General features: G+C 32.3%; 1 protein-coding gene across 2 annotated transcripts; it reads left to right on the top strand.

Annotated features, from left to right (window-relative positions):
- Positions 1-4,531: 4,531 nt before the first annotated feature.
- Positions 4,532-16,312, top strand: LOC132720075 (delta(14)-sterol reductase TM7SF2-like). 2 transcript variants are annotated; one of them, XM_060704066.1, is made up of 11 exons: positions 4,532-4,637; positions 5,092-5,142; positions 5,380-5,580; positions 5,909-6,064; positions 7,910-8,096; positions 9,309-9,503; positions 12,654-12,877; positions 13,105-13,273; positions 13,803-13,883; positions 14,420-14,542; positions 14,878-16,312. In XM_060704066.1, exons 2-11 carry the CDS (start codon positions 5,119-5,121, stop codon positions 15,036-15,038), a joined length of 1,521 nt encoding a protein of 506 aa, XP_060560049.1. In that variant the 5' UTR covers positions 4,532-4,637; positions 5,092-5,118; the 3' UTR covers positions 15,039-16,312. The 2 variants fall into 2 exon arrangements, with proteins under 2 accessions (XP_060560049.1, XP_060560048.1); XM_060704065.1 differs by lacking the exon at positions 4,532-4,637 and adding an exon at positions 4,773-4,799.
- The last annotated feature ends 1,807 nt before the right edge of the window (positions 16,313-18,119 follow it).

Raw genomic sequence — 18,119 nt, 5'->3', positions numbered from 1 at the left:
TTGTAAAATATGTTGTAAATCAACAGTACTGTGTACAGCAGATAAGCAACGTTCCTTCGATCTTTTCAAAACGTTTCCGATTTTGCTCCCATAAAAACAGAAAAGTCTGCTTATGTTCTATACCAGATATAAACTCATTAAAACAAGTCCCGATATGCTCAACTATAATGGTGAGACAAGAAAACATGGTACATAAAATGCGATGTCTTTGTATCTGATATTAAAGTGATAGGAAGGATTGAAAATATCTTGAGTCTGAAGAGCACTTGAACTAGTTTACTTGACCGTGTTAGTCCAAACATCTCTATGTCCACTCACATTTATTCATGCAAACTTCAAAGAATTGGCAAACTTTTGGTTAGCTTCCGAAAGGTATCATTTGACTCGTGTGTTCTTTATATGAAATATAGTTTCTTCTACATAGATTGCTATTAATTAGGAAGGAAAAACATGTACAGATGAGAAAGAAAAATGCGAACGAAGAAGTAAAGAAAATAGGACAAAGAAATTAAATAAATGATTGCTCCCACTGTAGTCACTTATATTGTACATATATTACAAATAATCAAATAAACCACCTTTGAAAGGGATAAAAATCATTTTTAAAAAAAACATGGACACGAAAATTTATGTAAAGAAAAAAGTGAAAACTTAAAACTGACGGACTTATAAAATCGTCTAGTACTTCGTTAACTACACTAAACTTTCAAGGTACGAGACGTTTGACATGAACTTATATGGGACAATATTTTATTTTATCTTACGTTGATCATTTTTGAAAATTAAACGTTTTTGGCCAGGCACCAGATTGACAATTAAAGGATTTTATCAGTTACAATCAGTAACCATTATTTACAACTTAAATGGTCAATTGTCACAGGCATAATTGTGCCTGGGGTGAATTATAAAACTATCAAATATATCTTGTCATTTCAGTTGACCTTATTATAGATTACAATAAACATTGTCGTCTTAACTTTTAACTTGTCAATTCATTAGTCATTTAACATTTGTAAATACAAAAAATGATACGGACGAAAATTGAAATCCATTTAAAGAACCCAATAATGTAAATTATGCTGATAATTAAAGATATTTGAAATAGTAAATAGAATCCAAATATTAATAATGTTTATGGTAGAAATAAGGGAAAACAATGGTTGATCTCGTTCATGTTCATGCAGTTTTGAATATAGTCTCTGATCGCCCACTGCGAGCCCTTTAAAATGCTATTCATTTTTGCTACATGCATTGTTATTGCACTTAAAGACTTTAATATGTCATTTTATGTTTTATTGATAAAGAATGAATGCCTTGAACATTTTTCTTAAATAAGTTCACCCAGTCGTTAACAAAATCAGATACCCCGGATATGTGTCATTTACTTCAAATTAATTACTGTAGGTGAATTAATGTTTGTTAGTCAGCATTAATGAAATGGAATCAGTTTAGGACAAGTCAAAATGAATAATGTACATGTCAGAGAATTTGAAAAATGGAACGATATATCATTGGACAAAATACATTTTAAACCATTAAATGTACAGAATGATCAGATCCGTATTATGCTGATTTTCTTTTATTTATACATTTTATTTCAATGAAAAACTGTTATTTAAATAAAATAGAGTCAACACATTGTCTACCTATAAAGCCATATGGAACAGAATGATGAAAATCTGAGACGATTGAGTGTATGGAAAATCCAAGACATTTTGAATGTTTCATAAACGTACTGTCATCGAAATTTTAACAGCTTACATACCATGCTATATTATATTTATCTATAGTCAGTAAAATAATCAAAGTCATACTTAAAGAACTAAAAAATGTATGTTAGAGCTATACGATTTAATTCGTGAAAGGTCAGTGACCAGTCCAGTGCCCACATCGATGGATCGGTGCGACACTGACGTAACTCCTACATTATGAGATATGCGTTACAGCTGTTATAATTAACATGTCAATCATCTTAAATTTTTAAAAAAATGGTAAAAATACCATTCTTTTCATACATGTATCGTAGTTATATAGGGCAATGGATAAGGTTTCTCAATGAATGAAGCATAACTCGTAGATGAATATGGGGTTAAGATAGCATGTAAAAGTCAAACATTCCGACCGAATTACTACAATTTACTACAATAGTAGAGTGTATCAGAGTCACTGACAATGTGTTACAACTATTTGCCTGTAGTACTATATTGGCTCGGATTACTTATCAACTAAAAAATAAGGTAATATACACGTTTATCTATCTATTCTGCTTTGAAATTGTAAGATGTAAGTTTTAAAAGTCAACGTTTATTCACAGTCAAGTATTTTTTTGCACGGTTACAACAAAGAAATTCATGTACATGTAGTAGACAAAATGAATTGGCTGTGCTTTATGAGAGTACCTTTTATCACATACCCGTGCCGTTAAAATGGTATTGTACGGCTGTGCACATATTTTGCTGTGACATCATTAAACATATGACCTGATCGAATTATATGTATGAATGAAATTTTATATTAGCCTAAATTGAACGTATGTACGTACGTTGACAAATAATTCAACTTTACAAAAGAATCTTTAATGCATATCCGAAATATTTAAAATGATCATGTAATGATATTATCATTATAAATTATATTGTGATGATGGGCTGCAAAAGCTTGTTGTATCTTTAGTCTGATACTCGGATTCTACGTGCCTTTTCTCAGAAATAAGTGCAATAAAGTCTTGTTAACTCTATGTGAACATGCTACATTCTGCCATAAGTAATTACAGGCAGTTTCCGCTACGTTCTTTCAAGATCTTGATCGTGCCTGTAGCTTTATCTCACGCACTTTTGAACTCGGGAAATGTTTAAGTACGGAGGGACAGTGGGAGGGAAAACAGCTTATATAATCATCTTTAATTTGATATATTGTCGGAGATATCTGTTTTATATTACGTTTCGCGTAAAATCTTAGAGTATATGTCGTCATTTAAGGTTTGAGTAAAATCGAGAACGCCTGTCAAAATACACTATTTAAAATACACTAAACAACAACAAAAAAGCCCAATGACAACAAACAAACAAAAAACAAGTAATAATTAAGTCTATATCTATATATACATCATCATGATCATGATACTTCAGGTGGTATCATATAATGATATATATATCCGAGTTGGAATCTTTGCAAAGAAATGCACACCCTTAATTATAAATATCTTCTTTAAAGGAATCAAACGGAATAAGATAATCTATATAAATTGTTTCGAGATAAATATATTCCCTTTTTAGCAAAGCTTAAATTTAAACTTAAATTAATAAACTGTTAAAATAATCGATACATTAGATATAGTCGTGCTTCGTTTTGATATAAATTATAAATTGACAGTAGCTTTCAAATAGAAGACCCTGATAGTACTATATAATACCCCCTATAGCTCCTTGATACCCCCCCCCCCCACACACACACACAAAAATAAGCAAAAAAAATCCGAAAATGCGTAAGATCCTTTTAAAATATCTTAGCTTCATTTATGCAGTAGTTCATTTAAGAAATAATATATCCCAAACTGTGATTTTACCGCTCAATAACATCACTGTTTGGAGTTCGGATGCCAGGAATTATATCACGGGGGCGTAGCCCGAGTGATATAATGATTGATGCACATCCGAACGACAAACAGTGATGTATCCAGCGAAAAATTCACCGATTTGGATATATTATTTCGATTCTAACACGACATCAACAAATAAATGCTGCCGTACCTGATATTAAGCAAAATTGCGCCTGATTTGTTTCCGTACAGTACTTACTGTCAGCGCGTCGGATTTTATAGTGGTTACGTCACATGTATAATGAATACGTCACATGTTTAAATATAGAACGTCAAACAGTGATTTTATAGCATAAAAACACACACTTTCGGTTCTTCTATGTTCAATAGGGAAAAATGCGGGTCGTGTCACAGGTGCTAGTGGCATTGATTTGACCTAAAATGTGTTTGACCTTGTTATTTATACAATAAAATATCAATTTATTATATACTTATAGATTCTAAATGAAATATAGAGAAATATTGATGAAATAAAATGCGTATTTTCATTTTCCGTATTTTCACTGTAAAAATTTATTTTTCACTGCAGTGAAACATATTTTCCGTATTTTCACTGGTGTCTTCCCGGACTACTTTCTGTTAAATTCTGCCAGTACACAAAATTTAAGGGAAAGTCTTTCAAATTTTATCGCAAAAAAGAGAAAAATGTATATAATAAACAGAAAATTCAAGTTTTTTCTATAAATACATGATTTATTTTCATCTTGTGGCATGAAAATTACCATATTTCACTCGTGGCTACCGCCACTCATGAAATATTTATTTTCATACCACTCGATGAAAATAAATCATGTATTTATAGAAAACACTTGAATATCCTCTATTTAGTACACAGTGAGGCTACTCAATATTATATAATTATTATTTACCCCGATGAGTCACACCGTGGGAGCCCTCTTTGGCTGTTCCAATAAGACTATCCAATCAAAACACAGCAGTTAAATAGAAAGCGATACCGACCAATGAAAATCTTGCCCGCCAACTGTGTCAAGCGTCGCTTATTGTGTACGGAACTAGTTTTGTCGTAAGGGATTTCCAAGTATGTATTCTTAGATTGTTGTCTTTAAATCAAAATATCGAATGTTTCGTTAATTACTTTTGTTAAAGCATTTATCTGTCTAAATTAACTGCAATTTACTTGATTCTACGCTCTCATTTTGGGTGTTAATGTCATTGGGCGCGAAATGTGATGACAAAATTTGTACGCTAGATTTTCATACGATTGCCTTTGTTGTTGTTTTTTTCACACAGAATTCGTTATATCATTTGATTTATATGAACTTTACAAAAAGATTAATACAGAACACTTAGTTGAACATTCAATCATTTGATCCGTGTTTGAACATTCAGTCGTTTGATCCGTGTTTTGAACAAACTTTTACTAAGGGGCTCACGACGGGGTATATTCCGAATCAGAACTAAGTACAAATTAAATATATCGTACCTAAAAATATAAAAATCAAATGCAAACTATTTCTTTCTTATTATTTTAGGTAGAAGAGGAGAATTCTCCTGTCATCATGGCGTTGAAGAAGACATCGGGGGTAAATGAAATTATGTTGTAAAATAGATCTATTATTAGAAATTTAAATTTCTATATTTAGATTGCACCCCATGCTTACGGTTATGTAACTTCCTTAGGTGTTCATAATTTCTCTGAGATATTAAAAATGAATTAAACTACATGTACAAAACATTTAAATTTTATTTTTTTATTTTTTGTATGCTTAAACAGCTAGTTATTTACTGACTTTGTTAATAGTTTGTTTATTATTATAAAGGTAAGATCAAGGTCTAGAAGTTCAAAATCAAGATCAACTAGGAGTAGAAGTCGCAGCCGTAGTAGAAGTAGATCAAGGGGAAGGAGTCCAGGAAGACCTAAGACAACAAAACCTAAAGCAGCAACTCCAAACAGGACTGCCAGATCAAAATCTTCAACACCAACAAGAATGTCAGCAAGATTAGCATCTAAATCTAATGAGGTATAGTAAGATAAGATTTATTTTTAGCATAATGGAACTACATGGTTATTTCACATAAAATGCTAACTACAAATTTTTAAAAAATATCTGCTTTTATGGTATTTAAACCTGAATGTTGACATTTGTGAATTGTATTACAAAGTATCCACAAGAGACAAATTCATAAGTTTTTAAGGATGCCCTGGTTATACGAAAACTGATGTTGAGGTTTTTAATAATCATAAATAATCACTATAAAATTTATTTGTTTTTGATTGATGTTTTGTTTTTCGACAGATTGTAGAATCTTATAATCTTGTTTGCTATGAAATATTTATTGAATTATCAGGAAGTGGGGAAACGAGCATCTGAAAGTCCAGAGAGAAGTGAAAAGAAAGAAAATGCAAAGACAGGGCACACAGAGTTTGGTGGTGCTTTTGGAACCTTCATGATGATGCTCTTCTTACCAGCCACATTATATTACATTAATATGGCTTGTTCTAAGGTAATTTAAAAATTGTTTGTACTGTCTACTATTTGTAATTTATGTATCAATATTTAAGACTTTCCCAGTATTGCAGTTTATAATTTTATGATTTCATGGATATATTCAGTATTGAGCCCACTAGTTAATATTGTAAAATGTGGTATGCATTAATCGTTTGTAAACAGCATACAATGTATTCTCAATCAGTTTGTGTTGCAACACAGAAATGTTTTTCTAACAGAAATAAAACGCTTAAAACCGCTTTAATGTTCCTTTAGAAGATGACATGAATAGAACACACACTTGAAACTCCTGACTGGTACTTTGTCTAGTATTAATACAGTATGTTTTAAACAAAATATATAAGTTTTGTTTCCTAATTTCCTTTGCTAATGTAAAACACATGGGACAAGAAGTCTTGAACTTGAAACTGCGTCACAGTGATATTATGAAACGGTACCCTTATGAAATCCCATTAATTACTTATTTAGTTATTTCCTTTTAAAACTCGAAGATATTGTGCAAAAGGCCACATATAGTTCATAAATTGTGCTAACTTGTTTTTAGTGGGCCATAGGAACAATGGCACACTCTAGATTGAACACTCTCACATAACACCCCAATATTACCTAAGCCATAACCTGCTGAATTTGTTAAAGGACTTGTCAGGACTATCAAAATAAAAGTTGGATTTATTTTGCCAACAATATAGAAACTTGTTAGACTGCAGGTTTGCTAGTTCCATACTGATGACTAAATCAAATCACAGTTGGTTCTAGCAGAATCAGGGTCAGCTCGGCCCTAAAACGTACTCGGCCCGAGTTAACTTGGCACGGGTCAACTCGGCCCATTATTATATATTACTGTTAATGATTACTTTTATTACTTCTTTTATTACTTTTTATGTTTTCATCATAACTTTCAGTGTTTAACATTTTCACAGTAACAGACTACTACTCTAGGATATTGAGAAAGTTAAATGTTTTATTGATGAAAATAACAATTTGTAGGTGAATTTGTAGAGGAAGGAAGAATTTACAATTTATTATGCATATTTGGCCTACAGTACTCCAAATGTTTTTGTAAAAAAATATCGTTAAAACAGCATTGGTGGTATTAAAGAACAAACAGTATTAAATACAATTACATTTATTGTCACAAAAATTCAATCTAAAAACTCTATTTAATAATGAATCAATATTTAACATATATTGTCTTGATATCTCTTTCTTCAAACAATACGTACAGGTACACTGCCAACTTTTTCAATTTCTGTTTGTAAGTGATCGTACTTCTGAATAATTCTATAGTAATTTACTCCTTAAAATTTTTATTAACTAAACAATCTATATCCTTATATAGTTTTTTAATAGTGGGCCGAGTTGACCCGTGCCGAGTTGGTATAGGGCAGAGTTGACCCTTTACCGTTCTAGCAAGGTAAGGTTAAAATGAAAGTGATGCTGTGTCATGTGAACATATAGGCACCTTCCATTATAGACTCTTAATTCTGACATCTCAGGCGGTCAAGAAGTTTACAAAGAAAGTTATTCTATCCGATAATTTCATTATTGGGTAAGAATTCATATTTTGTTTTGTGTATTTATATTTATTTCGTCAAGTTTTTCCATATTGTATGGGTGCAAGTTTTCAGGCATATGCCTGAAGTTCAGGTTTTTTGTGACAAATTTCATCATGTTTTACTATAAGATTATATAGGAAAATGATTATGAATTACAGTTTTCAGGTTTTTTCAAATTTTCAACTTGCACCCATGATATTGTAAATAGCTAAAGGTGAACAATATGATTACAGGTAAAAAGCACAAATGTCATTTATGTTGAAATTTCTTTATTGTCTTTATAGAAGAAGTGCAGCATAACTAATATTCACAACTGTCCTGGGAAATGGTCTAGTTTCTTTGATGTACAAGCCGCACTTATATTTGTTGGATGGTTTATTTTTCAAGCTGTTCTGTCCCTGATTCCTGTTGGTAAGGTAGTACAAGGTCTACCTATCAAAAATAATCAGAGACTTTCTTACAGGTGTAATGGTAAGAAAAACCATGTTTACATTTTTTCTGTTTATTGTTGAAGAAACATATTTCCTTACAAGAAGAAGCACCCAAATTTTGGGTAGTGGTGCAACGATTTGTTCAGATGTATCGAAAAATGGGCACCAATTCGATTTCTGATTATATCAACTATAACAGTTTCGATTTGATTCGATAAAATGTGTGTTTTAGTACTTCTCTTACTAGTCTACAATTTAATTATGCTACATGTGGTTGGCTAATTCAACTTGGTCATGGGAGCACAGTGTTGTATTTCTGGAAAATGATGAATCAAATCTGTGTGCCTTAAATCGAATCGAACATCTGGTCAATTGTTGCAGTCCTAATTTGGGGAAATATTAATGTTCTAGCAGAGGATAACTAGTGTTTTAACTGTAGTAAATTGGCTATAAGACTAATTGCAACACTGATAGTCAATTCAATGTTTATTTGACTTAAAAAAAAATAATTAAAAAATGAGTTGCCTCAACTGGGATTTGAACTCGAGACCTCTCGATTCATAAGCAATCGTGCAAACCCCTCGGCCAGGGTGAAGTTATATGTTAAGAGCCCGAAGAAAACCATATTATTCTAAATTAGGGTTTGTTACTGCTAAACACAGATGTAAATAATCATGGAGCTTACTGTAAGCATGTATATCTATAAAGAATAAAACAATATTAGAAATCTTCGACCATTCGGGAACTACTTTGCTTGAAAATTAATGCGCCTGTCATTTGAAATCTTTACGCATTGATCTCCCCTGAATTTTTCGGTGGTAGTGTACATAAAAAGGGAAGTAACCGCTTCAAAAAAGTGGATTACTACTTTAGGCATTTGCAATTAACAGCATTGGCTCTGAAATTTCGCTACCATTATTTGTTTGGTCTGACAACCCAAACAGATAAAAACAGACGCAATGTAAAATTTTGCTTTTGAAACAGTGTTTGAAAAACTTGGTACAAAGCAATCATTTAACAGTTACTGTTCTATATGGATTGTAACTTAATTGAAGTTTGAACTGGTACATAATTTCATAACAGTGACTAGTCTTTGATATTTTACTGAAATTCTCTTCCACTAGACACTTAAGAAAAAGTTACTTTAATAAAGTTGTGAAATAGTAATTTGTTGATTTTTGAACATAAAGCATTTGCACAGGAAAAAGTAATAATTCATAAATTTAAGATGTTCTTCCTATTTCTCTTCCAGGATTTTTTGCATTTGTTGTAAGTTTGTTGGCCTTTGCTGCAGCAGTCTACTACAAAGTTCCTGTTACCATTGTGTATGACAAGTTCTTGCAGATTATGACTTCTGCAATCATATTCTCTTTTGTTTTGGCTGTATTTATGTACATAAAGGCAAGAAGGGGACCAATTAAAAACTTAGCACCTCCTGGCAATACTGGTAAGGATTAATTTATTATAATAATTTAATTCATGCTGTTGAGGTCGTATGATGACATCGCAGTTTTGGGTCATTTTGCACAATAAAAATGATTATTCTGGAAAAACAGGGTAAGGGGAAGGCTTAAATTTTTTTGCACATGTTCAGGGTTGTCATTATAATGCATTATGGGCCGCCTCAAAATTAAGAAAACACTCTTTGTTATGCATGATAAAGACAGAAATGACCGCCTCAAGTTCAAAACAAACCTGCAAAAAAAGTTAATGACAACCCTGCATGTTCTTGGTCCAGACCTTCATTGATTGATTGATATGTGAATCTCCAAAAAAAATTCCAGTCCGGTCATGACAAAAAACCTTACTGGAATTGGTCATGTCAAAAAACATTACTGGAATCTCTTAAAAGCGACTTTCCTCTTTTCTAAGGTTAAATATGTTATTTTTAGATAAATCGTTTCATAAAATTGTCAAGTCAATAGAATTACGGTGGAAAATGAAATTTGCTGTCAATAAAATCATATACATTAAGGTAACTCCTCAATAGTTTTAATCTACCAGTCCTCTCTCTATTTAAATTATTTAAGCGGACAACTCATTTTCCGGTCTTCTATTTTTAGAAACAACATCATTGACTCATAAATAGCTCTCGTACGTTGTTTTGAAGAAGCCTTAACAGTGATATGTTGCAACACAGAAATGTTTTTCTAAGGGAAATTAAAAGCTTAAAACCGCTTTAATGTTCCATTAGAAGATGGTCTAGACAAATAACATGTAAAATTTCAGATCATTGGCTCAGCCTAGAATAATGTGAAAAATGACCCAAAATTGCAATGTTTTTCACTCAAATTAGGCTAAGAATAGCATTAAAATATGATTTTCAATTTATTTATGGGTAAGTTTCCTTATGATATTTTGCATATCACCAAGAAATTCAAATTATATATTTGAGGCTTTTGGACCTTAGTGGAGTTCTTTTAAGTCCACTCCACATGTTTCACATGGTGTGTACAGGCTTTAAGTCTTATATAGGCTTTAAGAGTCCCTAAATTTCAACAAAACCTGAAATGAACTTGGACTTAAAAAGCCCTTGAAAGTTGTGTTGGAAAAAAAACTTTGGGATCATCATCTTGAATCATTTTATGCAGCTGGTTCTTAATAGGCAAAAATGTACACATTACACTGGAAAATACAAAAACTATACACTGTCATTTCATTTGACACAGAAGATTGACAATTTCTGTACTTATATATTTGTTTGTGGTAACACTTCTTTGTAACTGTGGGCACTGGGTATATTTCAGTCAGTCATTGTTTAACTGCTTGATTCTAATGGCAACATTAAGTTAGTACATTTAATGATAGGAAAAAGTGTGATAAAGTTGAAATGAATGAGTGAATACCCATGGATCTGCTGTGTTAACAGTAATAGACGCAATGTAAGTTGTGTCCCTTGTCTGACAGAACTATATTGATTTTGGTAAAATCGTGCTTGTCAGCAATAAAATTTGACTCCAACTCAGATAGACATGAATCTGCAGTAGTTGTCAGAAAACTCAAACCACATTTTTTGAAAAGCTGAAAGTGAAAATGTTACGACACTGATAGGAACAATAATGATAGAAATAAGAATGAAATGAAGGCCAATCCTGTTATTTCTGTTTAAAAATCCAAAATGAACAATCCTCCTGAGTCTCAGCTTTTCCCATTTCACTTAGTTCCCACAGTACTTGAATGGCAAGGCAAACTATAATTTCCTTTCATGAACAATTAAAACTGACTTTTCAAACTTCCAGTGTATATAAACAAAGAACAAGGAATCTTATTGTTAAATCTGGTATGCTTAAATGTACATTTTGGACCTTTGAAAAGTCCTTCAAAAGTCCTTGATTTTTTTTTTTTGCTTTAATTTCTGTAGGAACTATTTTTAACCAGGTTTTCCGAAGGAAAAAACTGGTTATTAAATTGAGGTATGTCTGCGGGCGGACGGGCGGGTGGGCGGTCGGGCGTAAACAATTTCTTCTGTGCACAACTCCTTCTACTTTTCTCAACGGATTTTGACCAAACTGTCACAGAAGCTTTGTTATCAAGTGCCCTGGCGCATATTGTCGGGGTTTTGTGATTGGATAATATTTGACCTAATTATGGCCCTTTGTTTTTTTCCTTATATAGAATATGTAGTGAACAATTTCTTCTGTGCGCAACTCCTCCTACATTTCTCAACGGATTTTGACCAAACTTTCACAGAAGCTTTGTCATCAAGTACCCTGGGGCAGATTGTCGGGGTTTTGTGATTGGATAAAATTTGACCTAATTATGGCCCTTTGTTGTTTTTTTTTCCTTATATAGAATATATAGTGAACAATTTCTTCTGTGCTGAACTCCTCCTACATTTCACAACGGATTCTGACCAAACTTTCACAAAAGCTTTGTCATCAAGTGCCCTGGCGCATATTGTAGGGGGTTTTGTGATTGGATAATATTTGACCTAATTATGGCCCTATTTTTTTTTCCTTATATAGAATATGTAGTGAACAATTTCTTTTGTGCGCAACTCCTCCTACATTTCTCAACGGATTTTGACCAAACTTTCTCAGAAGCTTGGTTATCAAGTGCCCTGGCACATATTGTCGGGGTTTTGTGATTAAATAATATTTGACCTAATTATGGCCCTTTGTTTTTTTCCTTATGGCCCTTTGTTTTTTTCCTTATACAGAATATATAGTAAACAATTTCTACCGTACGCAACTCGTCCTACATTTCTCAACGGATTTTGTTCAAACTTTCACAGAAGCTTTATCATCAAGTGCCCTGGCGCATTATTGTCGGGGTTTTGTGATTGGATAATTTTTGACCTAATTATGGCCCTTTGTTGTTTTTTTTCCTTATATAGAATATATAGTGAACACTTCTTTCGTGGCAATTCCTCCTACATTATTCATGTTTAACATTGCACATAGTTACATTGTTGCTTGTATTTGTATTTCAAATACAACATATTTATCTACAATGTTGATAATTGAAAACCTGGTTTCGTGTTATTGCCATGTTTCTTGTTCTAACATGAGTATGTTTAGTCTTAGTATGAGCAGTAAATTTTATTGGCCATATTCTACAAGATTAATTCTCTGTTATATACTTCTCAAATCTACAGGAAACATTTTCTACGACTTCTTCATGGGACATGAACTCAACCCAAGGATTGGAATGTTTGATTTCAAGTTTTTTTGTGAAATGAGACCAGGCCTCATCGGTTGGGTGATGATTAACCTTGTTTTCCTTGTGAAGGACTATCAGATGGATAAACAGTTGGATTATGCTTTGGTTGCTGTAGCTGTGTTTCAAACTCTCTATGTAGCTGATGCTTTATGGTTTGAGGTGTGTGTTTCTCTTTTATTAGTTTGAATTTATTGTTACGATATTCATGGTTTAATAAACAACTTATTATTAATGGGAGCACTTAACAAATTTAAACATTTTAGCACATATTGTACTTATATATTAATATATAAATATAGCAATATATTTATAAAGATTCAGATGTTGAAATCCTGCAGATAAGATTAGTTCATTATAACATGTTGATCCATGTTTTGTTATTTCAGGATGCCATCTTGACAACCATGGATATCATCTATGAAGGCTTTGGATTCATGTTGAGTTTAGGAGATCTAGCTTGGGTGCCATTTCTGTATTGCCTACAAGGTCGCTATCTCCTAGAACATCCTAATCCAATGCCCTGGTACTGTTTAGCTAGTATTGCCCTCTTGAACTGTAAGTTGCTGTTTTCTTTCTATATAGTAGTATTAATGTAGTTTTCTGATCTATCAGTCATTCAGTGATTTGGCAAAGACAGTCAATCATGTACTGTCTCTCATATATAAACTTCTGTATCTGTGTGTTCATTGATGCTGACTTCTGTGAGTTAGAATCCTGTCCGGTATGTTGATTTCTGTCATATGAGTTGCTGTTTGAATGATGATAGTTTAATTTCCAGTACCTGGATTAATGCATGATTTTTTTTACTGTTGAAGTTTGGCAAATATTAATAAAAGTTAATAATTGAAGAAGATAATTATGAACAAGTGAATTCAGTGTGCATTGGAAAATTGTTAAGAATCTGTCCTTACCTTTGGTAAAGTTAAATTAATGTGATGCATTTTTATTTACTCTTTGAAATTTATAAGCTGCAAACAAATAAATAGCATTTGTGATCATATGCATGGATGTTGTAATATGCTGTGGAAGTTATTATTTATCATAGGTTGTTTGCATTAATGTACTATTTACATTTTTTTTACAGTCATTGGATATTACATATTCCGTGGAAGCAACTCTCAGAAGAATGATTTCAGAAAGAATCCAAATGACCCAGCTCTTGCACGTAAGTAGAAATATTACTTTTTGCTGAAAAATACAGAAAACAATTTAAGCAGTGCTTTACGTTTGTAAGAATTATTATATGGCAGACTTTTTTCTGGGTAGACATTTCTAATCCAATTTTTTTTTTTTTTACCAGAAAACTAAAAAAAATTTGACGTTGAGGTGGTTGTTGTTGGTAGTTAACCCTCTGGATCATGCCAGTAAGCGGCATTTAATTAACCAGAGCACTTTTCAGCTATTGCATGTTTCCAGCATAGGCTGTCAAGCAGATTACTAGTTTCACTTATGCAATGACGGACTGAAAGAGCTGGTCACTTCTGTACATGCCAAAGCAGAGGTACAGTGCGAATGACAGTAGAAAGATTTTCATGATTAATCACAACAAAAGTGACCTGTCCTGTCTGGGGATAAAACCCGGGTTGTGACTAGCCCAGTCATTCCAACGCTCTATCTATTGTTCTGACCGGATGGTATATTTTTATGTTGAACAGTGTAAGGGATGAATAAGTTTCTGAATCTCTTTGGTTACCTTTTTAGATCTAGAGACAATACGCACTGGAACCAACAAGAAGCTCCTTGTGTCTGGTTGGTGGGGATTATGTAGGAAACCAAACTACCTTGGGGATATAATTATGTCATTAGCTTGGTCCCTTCCATGTGGTAAGTGCTGTTACGATATTATACATTGTATATGGACTGTTGTTATATTGAAATTGATTAATTTATTAAATACTAAATTTATTTCTTTATATAATGATCATATGATATTTGCATGCCTATACTTTTTAAAGTGAGTTCAGTATAGTTAAACAAATTCTTACAGTAATACTTGGACTGTAAGAAGTTGTTACATAAAAAATGGCTATATGCTGAGCCATTTTTGTAGTAGAAACTTTATTTTAAGATTAGTAGTATTTAAGGCAATTTTTAAAAAAAAAATTCAAGTTAAAAAATTACGGGATTTCTGAAGTTTACAAACCTTTTTTCTTGTACAGGTTTTACATCCATAATGCCTTACTTCTATCCAATCTACTTCTTCATCTTGCTTGTACACCGGGAACGTAGAGATGATGCTCTGTGTAGGCAGAAGTACGGGGCTAGCTGGGACCGCTATTGTGAGAAGGTTAAATATAGGATTATTCCTGGAATTTATTAGATACTGACATTACATACATTAACACTGCCATTCCATCTGGGTATTATAATGTAACAAAGGAAGTGCTTGATTTAAACAATAATGGCAGGATTGAAGTTAGTTTAGAAAAATAAACAGTTATGATCTCAATTAATTGGTATTGTTCCATTTATATTCTCATTATTTAAAATGATTAAAAAAGAAGTGTAAACTTTTATCTTGTTGAGATTGTTATTTAGTATTAAATAGCTCTACACTTTTTGTGCATATACACTAATTATTCTGGCTGAATTTCAAGAGGGTTTGAAAGTAAAGTGTATATTTCAAGAAAACATTTAACTTCAAAGAAAAGAATTTTTTAAATATCTGTTCATAATATCAAATTGAGTTTTTGAAGGAATAGAATAGAGCATTTTTGAGACAATTTTTTTCAGTATTTAGTAACGTATTGCATTCCTTGAAAGGCAAGATACTCAGGAAACTTTCATAAAATATGGTAATTAGTTAGTATTTTAAATTTTGATTTGTTCATTATGTTTTATGTAAAATTGTAAATCTTCTCTAATACTATTTTTATCAAAGGCTATTTTCACAAATTTTTTAAAACAAACATCTTTAAGAAACATTTAGCACTTATAATCAAAATTCATTTTTATTGCATCATTTCATTAATACAAATTTTGACAATCATTGGTTCCTATTTATGTCTGTCAATTCCATGTTTTTAAAAATCATTATTGACTTGAGAAAAGAGCACTTGATAGAAGCAGTTGTCTGTAGATTAACTAAGCTTAATGTAATATATACTAAAAAACTATAAAAAAACAAACTGATGGAATACAACTTGGTGATCATGTTTTAGATTTTAATGGTATTTATTTAAAAAGCATTATACATGTAATAATTTTACATTTTAGTTTTAAAGTAAATGAAGTATCTAACCCTGTAGATAGGTCTGTGTATTATATATGTAAAAACCGTTGTACATATGTTGTAAATTTTTTCATTTTATTTCTTTACATTGTGCATGATTTTACAGTTTCTTTACATGCAAGTTTTGCCTTAGTCTTTTAACTTGTTATTGTCTATTTCATATTTACAACATTCTCGTTGTTTTATATATAATTGCATAATGGAAAATGAGTTTAAATGATAGAATTATTGATGTTTAGACTGAAGAATTTAAAGGTATAAATATTGGTGATTTTAAGCCAATTTTAAACACATTTTTCTTATAATAGACATAAGTTTTGACTTCAACCAAAAACTTTGAATTAAAGTATTTTCCTACTCAATGGACAATTTGTTGTGTTTGATCCTGTAGTATAATTTATATTTTTATGCCCCCACAGAGTGGGAGCATATAGCGTTGCACTTGTCCGTCCGAGTGTCCGTCCGTACGTCTGTCCGTCCGTCCGTCTGTACGTCCCGAAATCTTGTGAACGCAACTCCTCTTAAACCGGATGGCAGATTTTGCTTAAACTTACAGGGATGATCAACCTTAATGTGTAGATGGTAGTAAAGGAAGGAATTTTTGCTGCGATCAAATTTAACAGAATTATGGCCCTTTGTTGATTTTTTCACCATAGACCATATAGAAATTTTGTGAACGCAACTCCTCTTAAACCGGATGGCAGATTTTGCTTAAACTTCCAGGGATGAATAACCTTAATGTGTAGATGGTAGTAAAGGAAGGAATTTTTGCTGCGACCAAATTTAACAGAATTATGGCCCTTTGTTGATTTTTTCACTATATACCATATAGAAATTTTGTGAACGCAACTCCTCTTAAACCGGATGGCAGATTTTGCTTAAACTTACAGGGATGATCAACCTTAATGTGTAGATGGTAGTAAAGGAAGGAATTTTTGCTGCGACCAAATTTAACTAAATTATGGCCCTTTGTTGATTTTTTCACTATATACCATATAGAAATTTTGTGAACGCAACTCCTCTTAAACCGGATGGCAGATTTTGCTTAAACTTCCAGGGATGATCAACCTTAATGTGTAGATGGTAGTAAAGGAAGGAATTTTTGCTGCGACCAAATTTAACAGAATTATGGCCCTTTGTTGATTTTTTTCACTATATGCCATATAGAAATTTTGTGAACGCAACTCCTCTTAAACCGGATGGCAGAGTTTGCTTAAACTTCCAGGGATGATCAACCTTAATGTGTAGATGGTAGTAAAGGAAGGAATTTTTGCTGTGACCAAATTTAACAGAATTATGGCCCTTTGTTGATTTTTTCACTATATACCATATATAAATTGTCAGTGGGGGCATCCGTGTCCTTTGGACACAGTTCTAGTCTTAATCTTGTTTTAGCAATAAGTTGGTTGTAACTTTGGCTATGTGGTCCTTTGTATACTAAGGTTGAAAACTATCTGGTTAATTGTATATGAAGATATGCGAGATACAGGAGAAAGTCAATCAATAAGTGGAAGTAGAAAGGACTTGTGTAAAAACTTTGACAATTTAATTGGCATATCAACTCATAAATCAGTCTCATTTTGATGAGAAAGTTCCAAGCCTTCAAAGTTTACCAGTTAGTTACATAAGGCATGAAAAAGGAAAGGGCAATAAACCAGCTTTTAGTAAATATATCCAAGTGTGATTATCATGCGGCACTGGCTCTTGTAAGATGTCTGTTACTTACAGAGTTTATTTTTTAAAAACCACCATGGTATATTTATATGATGACAAAGTATATTATCACACATAGTGTAACACCAGTTATAAACAGATGCACTTTGAGAAGCATTACCTGTTGCATTCAATTTCAGGTCAAGCTCACTAAGCTAAAGCTTTGTTAAGGTCCTTTTCTTAAAAACCAAGAGAGCTGTTCACTTCAAACTTGGAATAATTCACTGTGTATATATTGTAATTTGAAGAATGTGAAAATAACACCAAATCTATAGATAAATCTTTCAGAAGTCTTGTCTGTCAGAAAAATGCCCTTAACAAAACTAACAATGGACAACATGAATGCAGCACTGGGCAAATTTTTGTAAGTCAATGGATTGATACAGTGCCCTCCAGAAGTCTTGAGACAGTCGTGAAAATTCATGAAATTTGGGAAAAAATTCATGTTATGGATTG

Source organism: Ruditapes philippinarum, unplaced genomic scaffold (assembly GCF_026571515.1).
Source record: "Ruditapes philippinarum isolate M1 unplaced genomic scaffold, ASM2657151v2 ctg1073_1_1_1_1, whole genome shotgun sequence".
In the NCBI taxonomy this organism is placed as follows: Eukaryota; Metazoa; Mollusca; class Bivalvia; order Venerida; family Veneridae; genus Ruditapes; species Ruditapes philippinarum.
Note: the sequence above shows the minus strand (reverse complement) of the source record. Positions and strands in the feature narration are given on the sequence as shown.